We start from the raw sequence: 24,799 nt of genomic DNA, 5'->3' as shown, positions 1-24,799 counted from the left end.
ACCTTGGCGTTACAAGCACCGTGCTCTACCAGCTGAGCTACAGAGGACCACTTAATAGCGAATGCTTTCTGTATTTCCGTCGTGGTTCTTGTTTGTGCAGGAATGGACATTCTAATCCTGTCTGTTTCTCGTCTTTGTCTTGTTTCTGTGCTTTTCACTATTGCCAGCATGCAATTTTCCTTATTCAGCTGTTTGGTTTACAATTTCTGTTAGGGGGACCAGTTAAAGGCAGAGAAATCAATGGTGGGGAGATCTGGTGAGTCTTCTCCTTCTTCTTCTTTTCCTGTTTCCTCTTCTTCCCTATCGGGTGTTTCAGCATCCTCAGTTTCCTCATCTCTCGCTGGTAGTGCACCGACTCCTTTCGGGACTCAAGTGCAGTGATTCAGATGGTACCACGTAATGCTTCCTTCCACCTGTATGGCCGTAGGCGTAGCTCGAATCACCTTGTATGGACCTTCTAGCCTGGGCTGGTTCCACTTCCTTCGGAAGACCCTGATGTACACTTGGTCCCCTGGCACCACCGGACTGGACACCTCTGGTCCTGGCTCTGGTTCTCATCTTTTTTTTCCTGGAGATAAAAAGCCTTATGTATAGCTGTTAGTTGTCTCACATATGCTTTGAGTTCCATTTCTAATTGTTCAAGTGAGGGACCTTATAGGGTCCTCTCAGAACTGGCACTGGCATGGGTCGACCCGTAAGCATTTCATGCGGGGCTAGGTGCGTGTTTCTGTTAGTTTGCATGCGATAGCTCATTAAGGAAAGCGGTAATGCATCCACCCAGTTAAGCTTTGCACGAGCACAGATTTTATTCAGCTTAGCCTTGAGGGTTCCATTTATTCTTTCAACCATCCCTTGCGACTGTGGAGAATACACACATCCCAGTCTTTGCTTTATCCTTAGCTGTTGTAATACTTGTTTTACTGTTTTCTGAATAAATGCTGACCCATTGTCTGAACTGATTTCTGTCGGTATTCCAAACCTGGGTATCACTTCTCTGGTTAGGAATTTGATTACTGTTCCTGATCCTAGGTCTACTGATGGTACTGCTTCTACCCATCTACTGAACCTATCTATAATTACAAGCATGTATCTTTTTCCATTCACTTTGTTAATCATATCCACGTAGTCTATGACCAGGTGTTGAAATGGTCCCTCTGTGACCGGTATGTGACCTATAGGCGTGGTTATGCCCTTGCACACATTGTTTTGTGCACAAACTTCACATTTTGCCAATGTATCATCTACCATTGCCTGTAGATATGGTGACCAATATCCTTGCTGTTTGATCTTCCTTATCACTTCCCCCCTTGCGCAATGGTCAAAACCATGCGCATCTGTTATTAACAGGTTAAGTAATATGGTGGGTGCTACAATAGTACCCTCATGGGATCTCCATAACCCTGTCACATCTTTCGTAGATACTCTTTGGTGCCACTTTGTCTGTTCGTAGGGTCCTGCCCTTTCCTGCATTCTAATGATGTCATCTAACTGAGGTGCAGATTCTACAATGACCATTGGTGCTAGCACCGGGATGATGCATTTGGAGGCCTGTTTAGCAGCTTCATCTGCTGCATTATTGCCACTGATAATAAAGTCATTGCCTTTCTTGTGAGCCTGACACTTAACTATAGCCAGCCGTGTCGTGTACATTAGCGCTGTCATAAGTTTCACAATTTGCTTGTGATATTGTATAGGCGTGCCATCACTTTTCCTGAACCCCCGTTGTTTCCAGACTGCCCCAAACAGGTGACACACACCATGTGCATAGGCTGAATCAGTGTATATGTTAACTGCCTTCCCTTTCCCCAGCATACAGGCCGCAGTAAGTGCTTTAAGTTCAGCCAGTGGGCAATGTTCTGTCATTACTTCTCTAAATTCCCTTCCTTGTTTCTTCACTACTGCAAATCGAGCCTGATTTCCAGTGTGGTCTTTGTAACAAGACCCGTCTACAAAATAGTCCTCCACATGCCATTTCCCAGATCGGGCAATGGTGTTGACTCTAAGTCTGGTCTAAGCCGGGTGAATGTCAATGATTCTGCCACACAATTGTGTGCTAAACCCTCGAATTCTAACGGAATTCTTTCTGCCGGGTTCACTGTACTACAGCGTTTAATGGAGACATCTGGGATTGTTAATAGGGTCATGTATTCCAAGGTTCTTGCATTGGTAAGCACACATTTTCCCTGTTCTATTAGCTCCACTATTTTATGATGTGTGTATATAACTATAGGGTAGCCCATAGTAATTGTGGATGCTTTGTCGTATACATACTGCAGAGCAGCTAGACCCTGATAGCAGGGTGGATATCCCTGCGCCACAGAATCCAGTCTGGTGCTATAGTATGCAATAGGCTGCTTCCGTCGCCCACTGCAGGACTCCTGCATAAGAACTGCTGCTGCATAACCGTCACACTGATTTGCTGCATATAACAGAAGCGGCTTTGTGTAGTCCGGGGCTGCTAGAGCCAGGGCAGACTGCATTTCTTGTTTTAACGTTTCAAATGCAGTTAAGGCATCATTCTTCCGATCAAGGTTAGCCCTAAGGTTTAGTTGCCCAGCATTTTTCATAAGTTCTCGTAGAGGTGCTGTTTTGACAGCATATTCGACTATCCAGTCAGAGCTGAATCCTGTCATCCCTAAATACGTCAGCATTTGGGCAACTGTTTGGGCTAGCGGTGGTTTGCTGATGCCTTCTAATTGTCCTGGTGCTATTGCCTTTGTACCATGAGCTACTGTCCGTCACAGATATTAATCTTGAGGCTGGCAGTATTGGAGCTTTATTTTCGATACCTTGTGTCCCCCTTCCGCTAGTTTTGTCAAGACTTTCATGGAATCGGTATGACATTGTTCCAAGGAGGGAGCACAGATTAGGACATCATCCACATATTGAATCAATATTCCCTCGAGTATCAATTCCTCACGGTCTGTTCTCAGGACCTGATTAAATACATGGGGTGAGTGTTTAAACCCCTGTGGCATGCGTGTGTATGTGTACTGCTTGCCTTTGTATGTAAATGAAAAACAGATGTCTACACTCCTCTGCCAGGGGCACACAAAAAAACGCTCCACATAGATCTATTACTGTAAAATACTTGGCTTCTGGAGGAACATTGGTCAGCAGCGTGTGGGGATTTGGGACTTCAGCAGGCCAGTCTTGCACTATGTCATTTACTGCCCTCAAGTCATGTACCAACCTCCATTTCTGTTTGTCTGCTTTAAGGACTGGCAACAGAGGTGTGTTACAGCAACTCTGCGTCTCTATTAGCAACCCTGTTTTTATTAATCCTTCAATTGTCTTGCTTATGCCTTCTTCTGCCTCAGGTTTTATGTGATACTGGGCTTTCCAAGGAGGCTTTGCGTCTGGTTTTGTTCTGATGTATATGGGACTAGCTGATTCGACAGTCCCACATCTGTGTCATGCTGTGACCATACCTTGCTAGGTATGTTCTTTTCCATTTCTTGTCTAAGACTCTCCACTGGCGTTATTGCCTCCCCTAGCTGAACTTGTTGTCTAGCTGTAATCTCTACCTCCTGTGGGTCACTGGTCATTACTGTGGTACACAGTATTTTAATAAATGATTTATCCACTGAGTGGTAAATCAAGGGGTTGTCTGTCTTGTCCCATCGGCTTGCTTTTGCTCACTTCATCATGGGATCTTTCACTACAGCTCCTTTATTTACAAATAAGGTAATATGGGGGACAGCACAAGGAATGTTATGCCATCTTGCTATGAAGTCTGAGCCTTCCACGTCTGTTACTTCTATAGCCGCCCCTTGTTTCCCAATGATTTTATGTTGGGATATGATAGGGGCTGATTTTCTGTGTGTGTCCAGCAACCACAGTTGTTCCAGGAGGGGATCACATTGGGGGTCGTACTGCATTGTGCAGTGGTATTCTGATTTTGTTCTTTCTGCTTTAGGTATCTCTGCTCTAATAAACCTACCCCATTTTTCCATTGTTTTATCTACTTCTCGTTTAATGCCTCCTAGCCTGTACACATTTGCTAGGTCTCCTGTCCTCATCATTTGCAAGTTTAACCCTGCTTTATCTATGATCACCCCTTCTGGAGTACAACAAATTTTTATGCTGATTTTACACAAAGCGTCTCTTCCTAATAGGTTGACAGGGGTGTGTTCTGATACTAATATGGGGAGGGTTGCGGAATTGTTGTCAGCTGTTAACCGAACTGGAGCTGTCATTGGAATTAACTATGTTTGTCCCGAGAATCCTACAGTTTTGGCATATTTGCCTGACATGGGGAGGTGAGAGGCACAATTTGGACTTACACAAGTGTAAGTGGCTCCAGTGTCTATCATCATGGGTGTGCCTCTGTCTTCTATTTGAACCTGCAGCATAGGTTCCTGATCAGCTCGAGTGGTTAGTACTGGAAACTGACCCTCTCCTGTAAGATTCTCTGGGCACCCCTAGTACCCTTGGTTGCTTCTCACCGGCTGGGGCATGGCCTCTACCACAGAATTTCGAAACAGGGTCATCATCAATGGGTCCACTTCTGGATCCCGTTTTGTCTCCAGCCTCCATCGTTTCAGCTGTCCATGTAGGTAGACAGATGGGCTCTCTGTTTCTCCCATCGCTTCCCCATTCAGGGACTTGGGGTCAATCCTTGCCAGATATTCCGCTCTCAGGGCCCGCCAAAATCCAGGGCGGTAGGTGTCAAAGTCCACTCCATCCCTCAGCGGATCTCCCACCGCCATTCTCAGGCCGCTGGCACACAGTACATCCTCCATCTTTGTTCCCACTACTCTTGCCAACAGTGCCTTCAGATCCCCCACAGCCAGTAGTTTCCCCATAGTTTCTTCCTCAAAGGTTCTTATCCACTTACCCGCCCCATCATGTATATCGGCAAGCGGGCGACCAATCCTTCCAGGTCCTGCGATCCCCACGGGACATAATGCCCTTGTGTGCCTCTTATCAAGGTTGGACATTGGCCCTATACTTTTCAGTTTTTTTCAGCGTTCTCCTATTCCGCAACCTTCCCTCTTCTCTTTCTTTATCATATGGCGTTTCCCTTAAATTAGCTGCTGCCCCTTCTTCTTCCCTTTCTAGCTCTCTGAGGTCCCGTTCTCTGGACATACACCGTTCTTTTTCCTTTTTCTCTGTTTCTTTTTCCAGCCCTCTTTTCAGTCTTTTTATTTATCTGTCCACAAGCTTACTGGTCACATTAATTTCAGTTATCATATCTCCATCCAGGGATTCCTCACCATCTTCCTCATTTACCTGCATTCTCTCCAGGGCTTCTCTTACCCCTTCATAACAATCAAACCTTTCTGGGTTCATTTCTGTAATCTGCTCAGTCTTTCTTACCCTTTCTACACCCCTTTCTTTTGCTGGAGAAGGTGCAGATGGAGTCCTTCTCTCCTCTTCCAGTTCTATTTCTCCTTTTATTTCTACCACTCCAGACACTAGTGGGTACTGTCCGCTGGTGTATGGTGGGGGTCCTATGGACCAGTCCACTTTCTTTCTGTTTGTCTTTTCATCATCCTTTCTCAACATGCTCCTAGCCTTTCACATACTTTTTAGTAACCCTTCTCCTTGTGCCTGGAAATTATTTAGCACTTCCCTTTCTCTTTTTTTCAGTTTTTTTTCCCCTTTGTCACCTGCTTTATAGTTCTTTATCACTGTGTCCATTTCTTCACATACTGAGACATCAAACGTTCCTCCTTTCGGCCATACTGTATTCATTTTCTTAGTGCGTTGCTCCGATTTTTTGGACATTTTTATCAATTCTTCTCTGCATACAGGGTATCTATATCCCCCAGGATTTGTACAAACAATAGCACGCAAGTATAAACACCATGGGACCACGCAGCCGTCATACCGCTCAGGAAGGAGACGCGTTCTGTCTCCTAGAGATGAACGTAATTTGGTGCGAAAAGTGCAAATCAATCCCAGAACAACAGCAAAGGACCTTGTGAAGATGCTGCAGGTACAAAATTATCTATATCCACAGTAAAACGAGTCCAATATTGACATAACCTGAAAGGCCACTCAGCAAGGAAGAAGCCACTGCTCCAAAACCGCCATAGAAAAGACAGACTACGGTTTGCAACTGCACATGGGGACAAAGATCGTACTTTATGGAGAAATGTCCTCTGGTCTGATTAAACAAAAATAGAGCTGTTTGGCCATAATGACTATCGTTATGTTTGGAGGAAAAAGGGGGTTGCTTGCAAGCCGAAGAACACCATCCCAACCGTGAAGCACAGGGATGGCAGCATCATGCTGTGGGGGTGCTTTGCTGCAGGAGGGACTGGTGCACTTCACAAAATAGATGGCATCATGAGGAAGGAAAATGATGTGGATATATTGAAGCAACATCTCAAGACATTAGTCAGGAAGTTAAAGCTTGGTCGCAAATGGGTCTTCCAAATGGACAATGACCCCAAGCATACTTCCAAAGTCATGGCAAAATGGCTTAAGGACAACAAAGTCATGGTATTGGAGTGGCCATGACAGAGCCTTGACCTCAATCCTATAGAAAATCTGTGGGCAGAACTGAAAAAGCGTGTGCGAGCAAGGAGGCCTACAAACCTGACTCAGTTACACCATCTCTGTCAGGAGGAATGGGCCAAAATTCACCCAACTTATTGTGGGTAGCTTGTGGAAGGCTACCAGAAACGTTTAAACAATTTAAAGGGAATGCTACCAAATATTAATTGAGTGTATGTAAACTTCTGACCCACTGGGAATGTGATGAAAGAAATAAAAGCTTAAATACATAACTCTCTACTATTATTCTGACATTTCACATTCTTAAAATAAAGTGGTGATCCTAACTGACCTAAAACAGGGAATATTTACTAGGATTAAATGTCAGGAATAGTGAAAAACTGAGTTTAAATGTATTTGGCTAAGGTGTATGTAAACTTCCGACTTCAACTGTATGTTTCAAGATATGTTTCATACATCATAGACAGGTGTAGTCACTTCGATACGTGATTTCATTCCACACGGAACACTTTGTTCAAGTAGGGCTAAAATAATCAGCAATCTGTAGGAAAAAAGTCTGCTATCCGATTCCTATAACTCAATACGTCATTTTACACATTGATTAGCCTATGTTAAACCCATAATGATTATGCTTATTGTTAAATGATTTTATAATATATGTAATTGAAAATACCTATAAGAGCTCCAGAGTTCCTCTGTGGAGATGAGAGAACGTTCCAGAAGGACAACAATCTCTGCAGCACTCCACCAATCAGGCCTTTATGGTAGAGTGGCCAGACGGAAGCCACTCCTCAGTAAAAGGCACATGACAGCCCGCTTGGAGTTTGCCAAAAGGCACCTAAAGGACTCACAGACCATGAGAAACAAGATTATCTGGTCTGATGAAGATTGAACTCTTTGGCCTGAATGCCAAGCGTCAAATCTGGAGGAAACCTGGCACCATCCCTACAGTGAAACATGGTGGTGGCAGCATCATACTGTGGGGATGTTTTTCAGCGGCAGGGACTGGGAGACTAGTCAGGATCGAGGGAAAGATGAACGGAGCAAAGTACAGAGAGATCCTTGATGAAAACCTGCGCCAGAGCGCTCAGGACCTCAGACTGTGGCGAAGGTTCACCTTCCAACAGGACAACGACCCTAAGCATACAGCCAAGACAACGCAGAAGTGGCTCCGGGACAAGTCTCTGAACGTCCTTGAGTGGCCCAGCCAGAGCCCGGACTTGAACCCGATCGAACATCTCTGGAAATAGCTGTGCAGCAACGCTCCCCATCCAACCTGACAGAGCTTGAGAGAATCTGCAGAGAAGAATGGGAGAAACTCCCCAAATACAGTTGTGACAAGCTTGTAGCGTCATACCCATGAAGACTTGAGGCTGTAATCGCTGCCAAAGGTGCTTCAACAAAGTACTGAGTAAAGGGTCTGAATACTTATGTAAATGTGATATTAAATTTTTTATATATGTGCAAACATTTCTAAAAACCAGTTTTTGCTTTGTCATTATGGGGTATTGTGTGTAGATTGATGAGGGGGGAAAAAACGATTTCCTCCATTTTAGAATAAGGCTGTAACGTAACAAAACGTGGTAAATGTCATGGGGTCTGAATACTTTCCGAATGCACAGTATATTTACAGTTTGTGACGGTGTGATATGGGGGTTGGAGACTTGTTTATTTAGACATTACAAAGAAAAACATTTATAAACAATGACAAAACTGCCATGTTGCACTGAGCCTTGCTGTTGGAAAACCACATCAGTGTATGACTTTTGGCTGTAGTTGATGCACCTCCACAAACTTCACTCCTTGACTTTCATCTGCAGTCGGTTGCTTCAGGCTTACCACTCAAACAAGCCCACGGACTTCTGCCCCTTTGAATCGTGCGCATCGTTTTCGTGACGTTGTCAGCTTACCCATCTATAAACTTCAGGTAGCAAATTGGCAATAAATAAATACAATTGTGGACCAAATTCAGCACGCTCACAAAATTCTTCACATAAATTCTTGACTTCATTGGCTTATTTTCGTGGATATATTTTGGCCAGACTAAAACCTCTCGCTTCGCCTCTTCCACTCTGCTGTACAGTCTTTGTTCATACTGTACTTATTATCATTGAGTCAGCCCCAGTTCTGTCTTGGCCAATCACATAAGGCGGTTCTGTACAACTGGAATATTGTCCTCAAAAAACGGGAACGATTAAAACGTTCTGGTTAGAAATATCAGTAGTGACTGTATTCAGCATTATTTCAGTGTCTCAAAATTATTAAATAACTATTTCATAAAGGAAATGTAATTGTTCTGAGCACTTATTTATTTCCTGGTTGGAAATTAATTGTTCTGAGCACTTATTTATTTCCTGGTTGGAGCATTCCATTACAAGAGTAAAACATCACTCAAGTATTTTACACTTGTATTTACATTCCTACAAAGCAGAATTGTCCAGTGTCAAAACAAATTAGCATTAAGAAGGCAAAGCTTACAAATACATAGATTGAGAAAAGTTTTCACATGTCCTTCTTTAGTATGTTCATAAAAATACACCTAACTGATAATACCAAGAAAAGTAACATCTTCATCTAGCCCTTGTAATCTCACCCCTATTGCTCTGAGTTCCATCCACCCTCAAATCCTCAGAGAATAACTAAAAAATATCCTCCTAATCGCTCCATATGCAATCTGTCTGTCACAAAGAGTAGCCATCCTCAATATAGACTGGGTTTTGACCTGGACATCTTGCCTTTCTTTTCACAACAGTATGATTGCCATTCATTTAGTGCTTAATTGTTCATCCTGAAATAGTTAATTTAGCAGAATTCTATCAATCGTGATGCCTTTGAGGGGCATGATTTTTCACTGGTTATTTTTCTTTGAAGAACTGAGGTCATCCTCAGCTGTCAGTCTTGTTGTAAACAGACCCATTTTAAATCAGATAGGGATAGGTGAAGCAATAATCAAGGAATCAATAGTCAATAAGCAGAATGATCATCATGGATCAGACGTGGTTGGTCCAGCATAGCTGGACATCCCTCTCTGTAGTCCCTCAGCTTTCTCTCTGTAGCTGTGGCGTCTCTAGACGTCGTAGAAGAGGCGAACCAAGTGATAGCGGATCCCGAAAGCCAATGCACTCCCCAGTACCTGAGACAGAGACAAATATGAATTACGTGTTAAAGGGTATTCGAAGATATCTTAGAAATGCTCACAAAAAGGGCTTCATATACACTACATGACCAAAAGTATGTGGACACCTGCTTGCCAAACATATAATTGCAAATTCATGGTCATTATTATGGAGTTGGTCACCCCTTTGCTGCTATAACAGCTCTACTGGGAAGGCTTTCCACTGGATGTTGGAACCTTCCTGCAGGGACTTTCTTCCATTCAGCCACAAGAGCATTAGTGATGTCGGGCACTGATGTTGGGCGATTCGACAAACCATTCCTGAACGGACCTCGCTTTGTGCATTGTCATGCTGAAACAGGAAAGGGCCTTCCCCAAACTGTTGTCACAAAGTCGGAAGCAAAGAATCGTCTAGAATGTCATTGTATGCTGTAGCGTTAAGACTTCCCTTCTCTGGAACTAAGGGGCCTAGCCCGAACCATGAAAAACAGCCCCAGACCATTATTCCTCCTCCATAAAACTTTACAGTTGGCACTATGCATTGGGGCAGGTAGCGTTCTCCTGGCATCCGCCAAACCCAGATTCGTCCTTCGGACTGCCAGATGGTGAAGCGTGATTCATCAATCCAGGAAACGCGTTTCCACTGCTCCAGAGTCCAATGGTGGCGAGCTTTACACCACTCCAGCCGACGCTTGGCATTGCGCATGGTGATCTTAGGCTTGTGTGTGGTTGCTCGGCCATGGAAACCCATTTCATGAAGCTCCCGACGAACAGTTCTTGTGCTGACATTGCTTCCAGAGGCAGTTTGGAACTCGGTAGTGAGTGTTGCAACCGAGGACAGACCATTTTTTACACGCTACCCACTTCAGCATTCAGTGGTTCCGTTCTGTGAGCTTGTGTGACCTACCACTTCCCGGCTGAGCCGTTGTTGCTCCTAGACATTTCCACTACACAAAAATAGCATTTACAATTGAACGGGGCAGCTCTAGCAGGGCAGAAATTTGACAAACTGACTTGTTGGAAAGGTGGCATCCTATGATGGTGCCACGTTGAAAGTCACTGAGATAAAGGCCATTCTACTGCAAACAATGAAGATTGCATGGCTGTGTGCTTGATTTTATATACCCTGTCAGCAACGGGTGTGGCTGAAATAGCCGAATCCACTAATCTAAAGGGGTGTCCACATACTTTTGTATATATAATGTACCTTAACTTATTCATAATATTGTAACAATATGGCCATTTTAGCAGACTAAGCGACTTACAGAACTGTCAACATTGACAGTGATACATATGTCACATACAGTACCAGTCAAAAGTTTGGAAACACCTACTCATTCCAGGGATTTTCTTTATTACATTGTAGAATAATAGTCAAGAGATCAAAACTATGAAATCACACATATGGAATAATGTAGTAACCAAAAAAGTGTTAAACAAATCAAAGTATATTTTATATTTGAGATTCTTCAAATAGCCACCCTTTGCCTTGATGACAGCTTTGCACACTCTTGGTATTCTCTCAACCAGCTTCACTTGGAATGCTTTTCCAACAGTCTTGAAGGAGTTCCCACATATGCTGAGCACTTGTTGGCTGCTTTTCCTTCACTCTGCGGTCTGACTCATCCCGAACCATCTCAATTCGGTTGAGGTCGGGGGATTGTGGAGGCCAGGTCATCTGATGCAGCACTCCATCGCTCTCCTTCTTGGTAAAATAGCCCCTACACAGCCTGGAGGTGTGTTGGGTCATTGTCGTGTTGAAAAACAAATGATAGTCCCACTAAGCCCAAACCAGATGGGATGGCATATCGCTGCAGAATGCTGTGGTAGCCATGCTGGTTAAGTGTGTTCTAAATAAATCACAGACAGTGTCACCAGCAAAGCACCCCCACATCATAACTCCTCCTCCTCCATGCTTTACGGTGGGAAATACACATGCGGAGATCATCCGTTCACCCACACCGCGTCTCACAAAGACACGGCGGTTGGAACCAAAAATCTCCAATTTGGACTCCAGACCAAAGGTCACATTTCCACTGGTCTAATTTCCATTGCTCATGTTTCTCGGCCCAAGCAAGTCTCTTCTTCTTATTGGTGTCCTTTAGTAGTGGTTTATTTGCAGCAATTCGACCATGAAGGCCTGATTCACACAGTCTCCTCTGAACAGTTTATGTTGAGATGTGTCTGTTTCTTGAACTCTGTGAAGCATTTATTTGGGCTGCAATTTCTGAGACTGGTAACTGTAATGAACTTATCTTCTGCAGCAGAGGTAACTCTGGGTCTTCCATTCCTGTGGCGGTCCTCATGAGAGCCAGTTTCATCATAGCGCTTGATTGTTTTTGAGACTGCACTCAAATGTTCTTGAAATTTTCCGGATTGACTGACCTTCATGTCTTAAAGTAATGATGGACTGTCGTTTCTCTTTGCTTATTTGAGCTGTTCTTGCCTTAATATGGACTTGGTCTTTTACCAAATAGGGCTATCTTCTGTATAAACCCCCCCCCTAGCTCCCTACCCTACCTCCCTACCTTGTCACAAAACAACTGATTGGCTCAAACGCATTAAGAAGGAAATAAATTACACAAATTAACTTTTAACAAAGCACACCTGTTAATTGAAATATATTCCAGGTGAAAACCTCATGAAGCTGGTTGAGAGAATGCCAAGAGTGTGCAAAGCTGTCATCAAGGCAAAGGGTGGCTATTAGAAGAATCTCAAATATAAAATATATTTTGATTTGGTTAACACTTTTTTGGTTACTACATGATTCCATATGTGTTATTTCATAGTTTTGATGTCTTCACTATTATTCTACAATGTAAAAAATTATTAAAATAAAGAAAAACCCTTGAATGAGTCCAAACTTTTGACTGGTAGCGTACATAATAACATTTTACTCAGAAATGAGACCTGTTGTAGCTACCTGTATGAGCAGCATGATGGTGGTGAGGTTTCTCTCGTGTGTGGGTCCCAGTATCTTCAGCACCAGGTTTATTAAGGTCATGTTGTTGCACTCCACAAACTCATCATCACCCTCCTGTCCACGCTTCACTTCCAGCACCCGCAGCATCTCTGCCACCTGATGGGTGGAAAATACACAACAGCACAAATTATATTCATTATCCACCCAAGTCAAAGCTTTCTTTCACTCATATCAATCTACCTGACCAAAGTCAAACATTTGCACTGATTCCACCTTTTTGGACAAACAAATACAAAAGTAAAATTCATACTACAACATGTGTACATATTGGTTTACCTGTAAAATAAGATTTCCCAATTTGGAGAGGTCCCTCCTTTTAAATTTAGACCAACTCATTCCTAGTTTTCCTGTGTCTGGGTTCAGTCTTCATCCATCAGGCAAATTTAGGAGAAGAAAAAACAACAATGAGGATCACTTTTATAACAAGGGATTCATCATGGAATTGTATCATAAAAGTACTATACACTATACGATACGTATACTATATCAATGCTATCATAGGAGTAAGGGAGAAAGAGCTGTAATGTTACCTGGGGAGGCGGTGCCTGGGACAGGGTACTACATGGAATAGCTGGGGTAGTGAGTAGACAAAGTTGACCACTTGAGGAATGAAGAAGAGCAGCATGGTTTTGCTGAAGTGCCCCAGGATTCCTACCACTGCAAAGGTCATCCCCGCAAAGTAGCAAAAGGTGTCTCCCACAAACACGGATGAAGGGTACCTGTAGTAAAGGCAACACATGATGTAGTGTATGTTGGCAATCATTTACAACATGCTTTTTAACAGCAACACCATTTTACAATAGCCGTGTCTGAATCCCTATACATGCATTCTAAATAGTAGGCATTTTAGGTATGCAAAAATAGAACTTTTTACAGTACGTGAAATTTAAAAAAAATCGAGTATGCTTTAAATGCCAGAATGTTATACTCATTTTGGTTTTTCATTTAGCAGAATTCGCTGCACACTTTTGAGGAAGATAATTTTCTTTTGACAACAGCTGATAATCAGCTGATAATGAGATAAGGGGACACACTGTACCCAAATGAACGAATGGCGGTAATCAACGCAATTGATTAATTGAGATTTTGTTTAGAAATGTTTACAAATTAATTTAAAATGAAAAGCTGAAATGTCTTGAGTCAATAAGTAGGCATTCAACCCCTTTGTTATAGCAAGCCTAAATAAATTCAGAGTACAAATGTGCTTAACAAGTCACATAATAAGTTGCATGGACACACTGTGTGCAATGTGTTTAATCCTTAAGAGTCTATTGATGCACCCGTGTATAAATCTAATTAACCAAATAAAAAAATCCCCATCAAAATCCGTCAGTTTAAGCTAGAGATACTGTGGGGAAAAAAAGTATTTAGTCAGCCACCAATTGTGCAAGTTCTCCCACTTAAAAATATGAGAGAGGCCTGTAATTTTCATCATAGGTACACGTCAACTATGACAGACCAAATTAGATTTTTTTTCTCCAGAAAATCACATTGTAGGATTTTTAATGAATTTATTTGCAAATTATGGTGGAAAATAAGTATTTGGTCAATAACAAAAGTTTCTCAATACTTTGTTATATACCCTTTGTTGGCAATGACACAGGTCAAACGTTTTCTGTAAGTCTTCACAAGGTTTTCACACACTGTTGCTGGTATTTTGGCCCATTCCTCCATGCAGATCTCCTCTAGAGCAGTGATGTTTTGGGGCTGTCGCTGGGCAACACGGACTTTCAACTCCCTCCAAAGATTTTCTATGGGGTTGAGATCTGGAGACTGGCTAGGCCACTCCAGGACCTTGAAATGCTTCTTACGAAGCCACTCCTTCGTTGCCCGGGCGGTGTGTTTGGGATCATTGTCATGCTGAAAGACCCAGCCACGTTTCATCTTCAATGCCCTTGCTGATGGAAGGAGGTTTTCACTAAAAATCTCACGATACATGGCCCCATTCATTCTTTCCTTTACACGGAACAGTCGTCCTGGTCCCTTTGCAGAAAAACAGCCCCAAAAGCATGATTTTTCCACCCCCATGCTTCACAGTAGGTATGGTGTTCTTTGGATGCAACTCAGCATTCTTTGTCCTCCAAACACGACGAGTTGAGTTTTTACCAAAAAGTTATATTTTGGTTTCATCTGACCATATGACATTCTCCCAATCCTCTTCTGGGTCATCCAAATGCACTCTAGCAAACTTCAGACGGGCCTGGACATGTACTGGCTTAAGCAGGATTTGAGTTCCTGGCGGCGTAGTGTGTTATTGATGGTAGGCTTTGTTACTTTGGTCCCAGCTCTCTGCAGGTCATTCACTAGGTCCCCCCGTGTGGTTCTGGGATTTTTGCTCACCGTTCTTGTGATCATTTTGAACCCACGGGGTGAGATCTTGCGTGGAGCCCCAGATCGAGGGAGATTATCAGTGGTCTTGTATGTCTTCCATTTCCTAATAATTGCTCCCACAGTTGATTTCTTCAAACCAAGCTGCTTACCTATTGCAGATTCAGTCTTCCCAGCCTGGTGCAGGTCTGCAATTTTGTTTCTGGTGTCCTTTGACAGCTCTTTGGTCTTGGCCATAGTGGAGTTTGGAGTGTGACTGTTTGAGGTTGTGGACAGGTGTCTTTTATACTGATAACAAGTTCAAACAGGTGCCATTAATACAGGTAACGAGTGGAGGACAGAGGAGCCTCTTAAAGAAGAAGTTACAGGTCTGTGAGAGCCTGAAATCTTGCTTGTTTGTAGGTGACCAAATACTTATTTTTCACCATAATTTGCTAATAAATTCATAAAAAATCCTACAATGTGATTTTCTGGTTTTTCTTCCCTCATTTTGTCTGTCATGGTTGACGTGTACCTATGATGAAAATTACAGGCCTCTCTCATCTTTTTAAGTGGGAGAACTTGCACAATTGGTGGCTGACTAAATACTTTTTTTCCCCACTGTATGTTTTTTTATTGTATGGGCTGCGTCTCAATCCACCACATCTGCCTATGTCGGCCTTCCTCATCTGCAGTGGAAGGTGGCCGAGTTACAGCGGTGTTCATCAGACCATGAGAGATATCGAAAATCGGTCTTCTCACAAAAACGTCTGTAGCGTCCGAAAGGTTTGGCCTAAAATAAGAGGAGACTCTCACGAATACCATGGTGTTCTACGTTTTGCTCTACTACCCCAACAAGTCTCAGTGGACTCGTCTGAACGTAACTAATACAAATGAAGGTAGTTTTGTGCCCCAAAAAATAAGGGGTTAAATGTGTCAAAAAAAAAATCTAAAATATTTCTCATAGATATAGGACAGACACTTTATTCCTTATTACTTATTTGTGACTTTCTTTTTTGCCATTTATGAATGTGTTATTCAATGTGTTTCTATGGGCTATAGTAGTAAAAGCCAAATTCAATATTTGATCAAAACATTTTCTTAAATATTTGTTTTGACAGCTTAAAGAATTTGAAGACTAATGTGAAATATTGTACAATCCAGGTGCGCAAAGCTCTTAGAGACTTACCCAGAAATGCTCACAACTGTAATCGCTGCCAAAGGTGATTCTAACATGTATTGACTCAGGGGTGTGAATCCTTATGTAAATTAGATATTTCTTTATTTCATCTTCAATAAATTTGCAAACATTTCTAAAACCATTTTTTCAATTTGTCATTATGGAGTATGGATGGAAAAAACTTTTTTAAATCCTTTTTGAATTCAGGCTGTAACACAACAAAATGTGGAATACGTCAAGGGGTTCTGAAGGCACTGTATGTTGATATTTGTTGCTTACTGCATTCATTTTTATTAAACAGCGCATTCTAAATAGTATGTAGCACAATTAGTACACAGTATGTCGTTTTAGTAAGTAGTAGGAAAGACTGATTTCGGACACGGCCAGTGTCTCCAACTCACCAGTTGTGGTAGAAAAGTGCTAAAGTTGTGAAGAAGAACGGGAGCATGAAGTATAGGGAGAAAATGTGGTCGTCTCTGTAGTCTCCTGCAAAAGTCAAAAAGAGTGTGCACAATTACATCCACATTTCTATATATCAGACCAGGAAAGGTTACTTGATTTTACATGGAAATGTAGCTACATTTGGTAGGATGTGTACACACATGATTGGAGCACTGAGAACAGGGGATGTTGATGAAAGATAGAAAAAACGCCACTTACCGCCAAGCTCAAGCAAGTTGAAGATGATGATGGAGCCGGAGATGAAGAGTGCCTGTCCTGACTCGATGCCGTTGATGCCCGCCAGGATGTTGATGGCATTAGTACAGAACACTGCCAGCATGCCCATGTAGACATAGTAGAGAATACCTACAGAGAAGAGACAATAACATCAGTCAGCATAAGACGTACAACAAAGCATGGAGGATGACTTGCAATACTGAAATTGATACAACACTGCCAGCGGGCAAAACTGGTTGAAATGACGTCATTACAACCAGATAACAAATAGACATACTGTTTGTAAACTAGTTGGAATGTACATAATTTCAACCAGCTTTGCCTGAAGCAACACTATGGATCTTTCTAATCCAGCTCTCCTGTGGCTGTAGGTAAACTAAGTGGACCTTAAAGAGAAATTTGCATTGTGGCCATTGTGGATAAACGGAATGTGATACAGATGACGTTTTGTTTGCCTCTCCAGTCTCTCATTTTTATTGTGACACTCACTCACCCAGATCCAAGTGCATCCCCAGTAAGAGCCTGAAGGGTTTGGGCACCACAATGACAGTGTTGCCGAAGTTGGTGAAGTAGACCATGAGCAGCGGCAGGGAGGCCATGGTGGGCAGCAGGAGCTTGTGTCTCCAGCGCAGGTTCAACACGTCATCAGCGAAACCCAGGAAGATCATACAGCAGATGGCGAGTAGAGCACCGATTAGCTGGACAAACTGGTCAGGACAGAACAAGCAGGCAGAAATGTTGAGCAATGGCAGCCTGTCATGTTATAAATGATCCTGAAAACAGGCCAGATACTGTGTCTGGGATTTTTTTGTCTTGCAGTCTCTGAGGTGTTTTTGTCTATGATTTTTGTGTATCGTGTTTTGTGTGGACCGCAGGAAGAGTACCTGTTGCTATAGATGGGTTTGCTGACAACGTCACGAAAAACGATTTGCACGCTTCAAATGGGGCAGAAGTCCATGTGTTGTTGTGATTCTGGATGGTCAGATAGCTAGCAACAATGACAAGAAGCTGCCATGTCGGTATCGTAGGTGGCTTGTATTAACTAGTTTTATCTTGTTCTTGGTACCATGTCTTGTTTTGAGGTGTTTTGACTAATATGGCTAAATATTAGCTAGCTAACCAACAACTGTACTGATGTATTTGAGAGAAAACAAGTGTTCATTGTGCACATTTATTTATTATTGGAGACAAAATAGTTTACATGTTGTCAACGATCTAAGCCAATCCCCTCTGTTTTAGCGCACTCGTCAGTTCTTTTTTGTTTTCGTAACGGGTCGCCAAACGACCTATGAGAACTCCTTTCCCTTCACGTGATGTGATTGAGATGCTTAATATCAAAAGATGTTTAAAGTCACACCACACCCTTACTGTACCCACATGACCTGTCACTATAAAAGGCGGTGTGGCGTGACGTACTGCCTTTTGTTCACGCTCACGTTTACAATATATATATATATATATATATATATATATATATATATATATATATATATATATATATATATACAAAAGTATGTGGACACTCCTTCAAATTAGTGGATTTGGCTATTTCAGCCACACCCGTTGCTGACAGGTGTATAAAATCGAGTACACAGCCATGCAATCTCCATAGACAAACATTGGCAGTAGAATGGCCTTGCTGAAGAGCTCAGTGACTTTCACCGTCATAGGATGCCACCTTTCCAACAAGTCATGTCATCAAATTTCTGCCCTGCTAGAGCTGCCCCGGTCAACTATAAGTGCTGTTATTGTGAAGTGGAAACATCTAGGAGCAACAACGGCTCAGCCGCTAAGTGGTAGGCCACACAAGCTCTCAGAATGGGACTGCCGAGTGCTGAAGCGCGTAAAAAACGTCTGTCCTCGGTTGCAACACTCACTGCCTCTGGAAGCAACGTCAGCACAAGAACTGTTCGACGGGAGCTTCATGAAATGGGTTTCCAAGGCACACAAGCCTAACATCACCATGCCCAATGCCAAGCATCGGCTGGAGTGGTGTAAAGCTCGCCACCATTGGATTCAGGAGCAGTGGAAATGTTTTGGAGTGATGAATCACGCTTCACACCATCTGGCATTCCGATGGACGAATCTGGGTTTGGCGGATGCCAGGAGAACGCTACCTGCCCCAGTCATAATGGGGTATTGTGTGTAGATTGATGAGGGGGGAAAAAAACAATTTTATCAATTTCAGAATAAGGCTGTAACGTAACAAAATGTGGAAAAAGTGAAGGGTCTCCTGAGTGGCGCAGTGGTCTAAGGCACTGCATCGCAGTGCTAACTGTGCTACTAGAGATCCTGGTTCGAATCCAGGCTCTGTCGCAGCCGGCCGCGACCGGGAGACTCATGGGCGGCGCACAATTGGCCCAGCGTCGTCCAGGGTAGGGGGAGGGAATGGCCGGTAGGGATGTAGCTCAGTTGATAGAGCATGGCGTTTGCAACGCCAGGGTTGTGGGTTCGATTCCCACGGGGGGGGGGCAGTATAAAAATAAAAAAAAAATAAAAAAAATAAAAAAAAAATAAAAAAAAAATATATATATATATGTATTCACTAACTGTAAGTCGCTCTGGATAAGAGCGTCTGCTAAATGACTAAAATGTAAATGTAAATGTAAATGTAAGGGGTCTGAATACCTTCCGAATGCACTGTATATCCTCTATTCTAGTCAAGGCTCATCCTATATAACTAATGCTGTACACACCTTTTCTATTCATATACTGTCCATGTCTATACACACCATCATATACATAAACTCTGCAAAAAAAGAAACGTCCTCTCACTGTCAACTGCGTTTATTTTCTGCAAACTTTAACACAGCTTTAGAACAAAGTTCTACAGTATTAGTAAAAATGTGATCGATACATGTGGGTGATCTTGTTCCTGTAGCGTTTTTAAACACCCAGGTAGGTTGATTAATAACCTGAACCAGATTACAGGCACTGGTTACAGTAAGAAGCTTCCTCTTGAGCAGACAGCTTGATGAAAACCAGTCAATATTCAGGTCCCCAAGAAAGTAGACCTCTCTGTTTACATCACATACACTATCAAGCATTTCACACATATTATTTAGATACTGACTCTTCGCACTTGGTGGCCTATAGCAACACCCCAAAAGAAAAGGCTTTAGATGTGGCAAATCAACCTGCAACCACAACACTTAAATAACACTTGACATAAGATATTCTCTAAGCATTACAGGGATATGCCTCTGAATATATACAGCAACACCTCCCCCATAAGCATTTCTGTCTCTTCTATAGATGTTATACTCTTGTATTGCTACTGCTTTATCATCAAATGAATGATCTAAGTGAGTTTCAGAAATGGCTAATATATGAATGTTATCTGATGTTAGCAAGTTATTGATTTCATGAACCTTATTTCTAAGGCTACATATATTAATATGGGCTATTTTCAGCCCTTTCCTGGGTAGCTTATCAGAGATAGACATAATACTGAATTGAGCAAACAAAGCAAGAGAAAAAAATATACATTCAGCAGTCCATTAATCAATTGGGGTGTGTGTGTGTGCTGCGGGGTTGAAGCTACGAACCCATTGGCTTGGCTCTCTCATCCCTTCCAGGCTTTTGGGAGGGAGGGTGGACAATGAGCCTGTCATAGTGGATGTAAGCAATGTCCCCACGCGCTCTGGCAGCTTTCATGGCTGGGATAAGTTCTTTCCTCTTCTGGCGCACAGCTTCAGGATAGTCCTTGTTGAGAAAGATATACGTTCCTCTCAAGTTCTTGGCTCTTTGGAGAACAGCTACCTTGACCTTGAACCTCAGGAACTTGACCACTATCGGCCTGGGCCTGTAACCTGGGCTGGTGGTGGGTTTTCCAGTTCTTTGGGCACGCTCCACCTCAATCTACCTGTGGTCCATCTTCAATTTCTCAGATATCATTTCCCTCACTTTGTCCTCAGACTCCGTCCAGGTCTCATGTGGAGATTCTGCAATTCCGTCCACAACCATGTTGTTACACCTTGATTGTCCCTCGAGATGTCTGATTTATCCTATCATGGATTCACACACAGAACTGATGTCCTCTATTGTTTTGTTTTGTTAGGTATTACTGCACCGTTGGAGCTAGAAACATAAGCATTTCGCTGCACCTGGAATAACATCTGCAAAATAGATGTACGCACCAATAACATTTATTTGGGAGTTAGACTTATGAGACCACCATTTGAGCCCCGGTCTTCACTTGAGCTATGTGAGCTCTCAGTCAAGAATGCCTTTCTATTGGCTATTGTTTCAGCCAAGCGTGTTAGAGAATAACATGTGTTTTATACCCATCCTTCATGCCTCACTTTAGCAGAAGATGGATCTGAGGCAGTGCTTCGGCCAAATCCAGCATTCTTACCTAAGGTGCTTTCATTATCACATCCTAATCAGCCCTTAATCATAGCGACATTTCACCCGCCTCCCCACAGGAGAGTCGTGAGTTGCATACACTTTGGTAAGGGCATTGAGTGCCTATCTTGCTGCAAAAAGAACTGTTCAAACAGAACAGCTTTTTGTGTATTATGAGGAGAACACCAAAGGGTGCACTGTCTCGAAGAAGAGATTGGCACATTGGGTTACGCTGCAGCAAGTAGACCAACTTCCAGACGGTGTGGTAGCACACCAGGGGTATGGCCACTTCATGGGCCCTGTTCAGAGGGGCCTCCCTGGACTCCATCTGTGCTGCTGCAAGTTGGGCAACACCCATGACTTTCATGAGGTACTACAGAATCAATGTTATGTCCACACCATCAGTGGGGTCTGTGGTTCTGGACACGGCACGCTCTCTCAACCCAGATAAGTGAGAATACCGTGAACCTTGAACCGCTTGGTGCTGTTGCACCCAAATGAAGCCTCATGTTGTAAGTTCTAACTTTCAGCTTGCTTATACACTTGTATACCACAGTTGAAAGTCTGTGTTACCCTGTTGGGTAATTATATTCTATTGCATCCTGTGGTGGATACAAGGACATCCCAGGGACTCATCTGGACTAAGTTAAATGGTGAGTTATCCCACTCTTTGGAACAGCATCTCCCATAGGTCGTTTGGCGACCCATTACGAAAACGAAAGAGAACGTTGGGTTATGGATATAACCTTGGTTCTCTTAGTAGAGTAACGGGTCGCCAAACTTTCATGTCATTCCTACACCTCCGTGGGGTTCAAGTGAGGTAATAGACAGAATGTCACGCCACACCGCCTTTTAAAGGTCACGTGGGTACAGAAAGGATGTGGCATAACTTTAAACATCTTTGATATTAAGGGAAGTTCCCATAGGTCGTTTGGTGACCCGTTATTCTACTTAGAGAACCAAGGTTACATCTGTAACCCAACGTTTTGTTGCTAAACAACCTAACCGTCTATTGCAAAAGCAAATGGGGATACAAATAAAGAAATAACAGGCAGAATTATAGGTACAGAATAGGTAACTGCCCCAGTTCCCTCACCCACCTCATTGTGTGGGAAGCCAGTGCACTGCTCTTCTACAAAGCAGCTGAGGAAAGGCACTGGGATGAAGCAGAACATGATAATGAGGAACACGGTCCCACTGATGACGCCCTGAGACTCTGGACTGCAGAGAGGAGAAATTAAAATAAGTCAGGACAAAACCACAACAAACCACAAAAAAACGAGCCAATGTAAAATAGATTAACATAGGCTACTGGATAGTAGATAATTGGTAAACAATTGATATTGATAAACGTACACTTCCTTCTTGTTAGTTTTGTTCAGATCCATCCCATAGAGCCTGGCTGAGATGAAGTGGTCTTTGAAGGCTGGAATTAGCTTTAATGTGGCCAAGGACCCAAGTGCAGACATGCACCCGTTGATAACAAGGGGTAGGACAGGAATTGGCGACATGTTTTCTGGATATTCTTAAGACTTGCCTGGATGAGGTTATATCTGATACCTATCTAACTACCAGTGTTAGATAACTTGCTATCATATATCTCTAGCTAACTAGCTAGCTGACGTTATCTAAGGAAGCCTACCCTCAAACTTTGAGCAAGCTAGCTTACACTGTCAACAACCCCACATAATGTGTCTTCATATTGAACGAATGAGCTTTAACAATTGTAGCTAGAAACTACAGTTGTGTTTATCTGGCAAGCTAGTTAACCTTAACTAGCAAACTAAATGATCTGACAGGTAGCTAGCTTGTACATAACGTTACTGTCTCTCTTTCTTTGCACCAGCATTCGCAGAATCCTCTACCGAAGCATGTGTCTAATCATTTTTCAAATAATAGAAATCGCGAAATTACATGCATATTGTCCGAAAAATACGGCTAGCTAAAACGACAATCCCTATACTGTCAGTTGTTGTCCTTTCCTACTTTATAGCTCAATGATTCCTAGTCGAGCCGTGGGACAACCATAGAGAATGATAGAGAGTGCATCGCTATATACTTTCCATTATGGTGTCTGTGGGCGCACGTGCAGCGCTGAGGCAATCTCCATTTTGAAGTAGTCCATTTTCTTCTTCACGATTGGCTGATCCCTCCTGATGACCCGGTTGGACATGACACCAACATGGTCATCAGGAGGGATCAGCCAATGAAGTTGGAAATACCACCCAGTTGACCACATTAAAATGGTGGAAATTGCTTTTAAGCCACTAGAGGCCTCTATTATTCTCTATGGGGACAACCGAAGTTCCACGTCTACTTCCGGTTATGTGAACTGTTTTTTCTCTTGCAAAACAAAAACCCTGGTAGGGTAGTTATTAATGTGACAACTCTCTTCACAATTATTTCTCACGAAACTGCTTTCAGTATCCATCAAAATTAAACCTCTTCATTTATATCGAAAATGGGGTTTAATCGGTTTCAGACGGACGCATTACAGGGTAACAAGGAAGTTTGCTTTAACTCTTCTTCTTTGTTATTGAATTTATCGTAAATCCAATGTCATTGGAATACAATGCCTCTTACTGTTTGACTGTATGTGCAGCGGTAGGCGCGACTTTTTCCTCTCCTCTGGTAATACTTTAGTTAGTTTACATTATTACCAGGCTGTTGTGTTGCCAATTTATGACAGCACAACAGGATCTCTATATTCTCCTCTATTAAAACATGTTCCACATATTCTTGTACAAGCCTTCATTTCTATAAAATGTGTGCATATGCCTGACAATGGCTGAATGCTATGAAATGTTACAGTCCTTCCACCAGCAGTAGAGGTACGTGGGTAAAATCAATGAGGAAGCCAGAAGAAAATGCCATATTACAACCTATGTGTTGTGATAATTGCATTGTTTGCTCTATAACATGTTAGTTCATATGCCTTGCGACCGTGATATATAGGCCTAAAGGCCGAGACAATAAGACAATGGCAGAATAAATTCAACCACACCTTTGTTTCATCACAAAACCGGAGAGCAACCTCTGTCCGGTGAAGTCCACAAAGCATATTGCATGTAACAAACAGTTACATGACCTACAGCATGGTCAAGCAAGTTAATGTTTCCGACATTTTCAGACCACTAAACAACTATTGATTTAGAACCACGGAGCGTTTACCACAAGTCGCAAAGAAAACAGGAGCTGCCTCCACTATTCCAGCAACATTTCAACATCATCAAATCACCTATGTTTGGTCTAATACAGTGACAACTAAAAGATACCAAAAAAAAAACGATTTAGTCCAATCAACATAAGCTAAATATGATGTGACTGTCCATGGTTCTGATTTCTGTGTATATGTTTGTGTGTGTGTGTGTGTGTGTGTGCGCATGTTTGTGCAAGTCGGAAAAAAAACATGTTGACTCACCCTACTTGTAGAGAAACGTCAATACCATCCTCCTCTCTTTGATGTAGACAAAACAATATATCACTGTCATACAGTATATGGTTTTATTTTTTGTTGTCCCAGGCTACTTGGCTAAAATGCTTGCTTGCTAGACTAACTTCCTTTCATGGGCAACATTAGCTAGTTAACATTAGCCTTCTACATCCTAGCTACATATTGAACTTCCATCCTCTCAGGCCAGGGGCACAATGTATGAATTGATGGTTGGATCAGAATCGCAGTTATAATCATTGGCCAGTACGGAGAATTAAGTCCAAATCC

General features: G+C 42.6%; 1 protein-coding gene across 1 annotated transcript; it reads right to left on the bottom strand.

Annotated features, from left to right (window-relative positions):
- Positions 1-8,754: 8,754 nt before the first annotated feature.
- Positions 8,755-23,106, bottom strand: dpagt1 (dolichyl-phosphate (UDP-N-acetylglucosamine) N-acetylglucosaminephosphotransferase 1 (GlcNAc-1-P transferase)). The gene is made up of 9 exons (XM_084178687.1): positions 22,435-23,106; positions 22,179-22,299; positions 17,225-17,438; positions 16,714-16,860; positions 16,455-16,539; positions 13,097-13,285; positions 12,843-12,930; positions 12,507-12,662; positions 8,755-9,601 (listed from the first exon to the last, which is right to left on the bottom strand). Exons 1-9 carry the CDS (start codon positions 22,587-22,589, stop codon positions 9,536-9,538), a joined length of 1,221 nt encoding a protein of 406 aa, XP_084034813.1. The 5' UTR covers positions 22,590-23,106; the 3' UTR covers positions 8,755-9,535.
- Between the last annotated feature and the right edge of the window lie 1,693 nt (positions 23,107-24,799).

The sequence above is a fragment of the Coregonus lavaretus genome (genome assembly GCF_964263955.1).
Source record: "Coregonus lavaretus genome assembly, chromosome: 15".
Taxonomy (NCBI): domain Eukaryota; kingdom Metazoa; phylum Chordata; class Actinopteri; order Salmoniformes; family Salmonidae; genus Coregonus; species Coregonus lavaretus.
The sequence above is the reverse complement of the archived record's forward strand: the minus strand, read 5'-3'. Positions and strand labels throughout refer to the sequence as shown.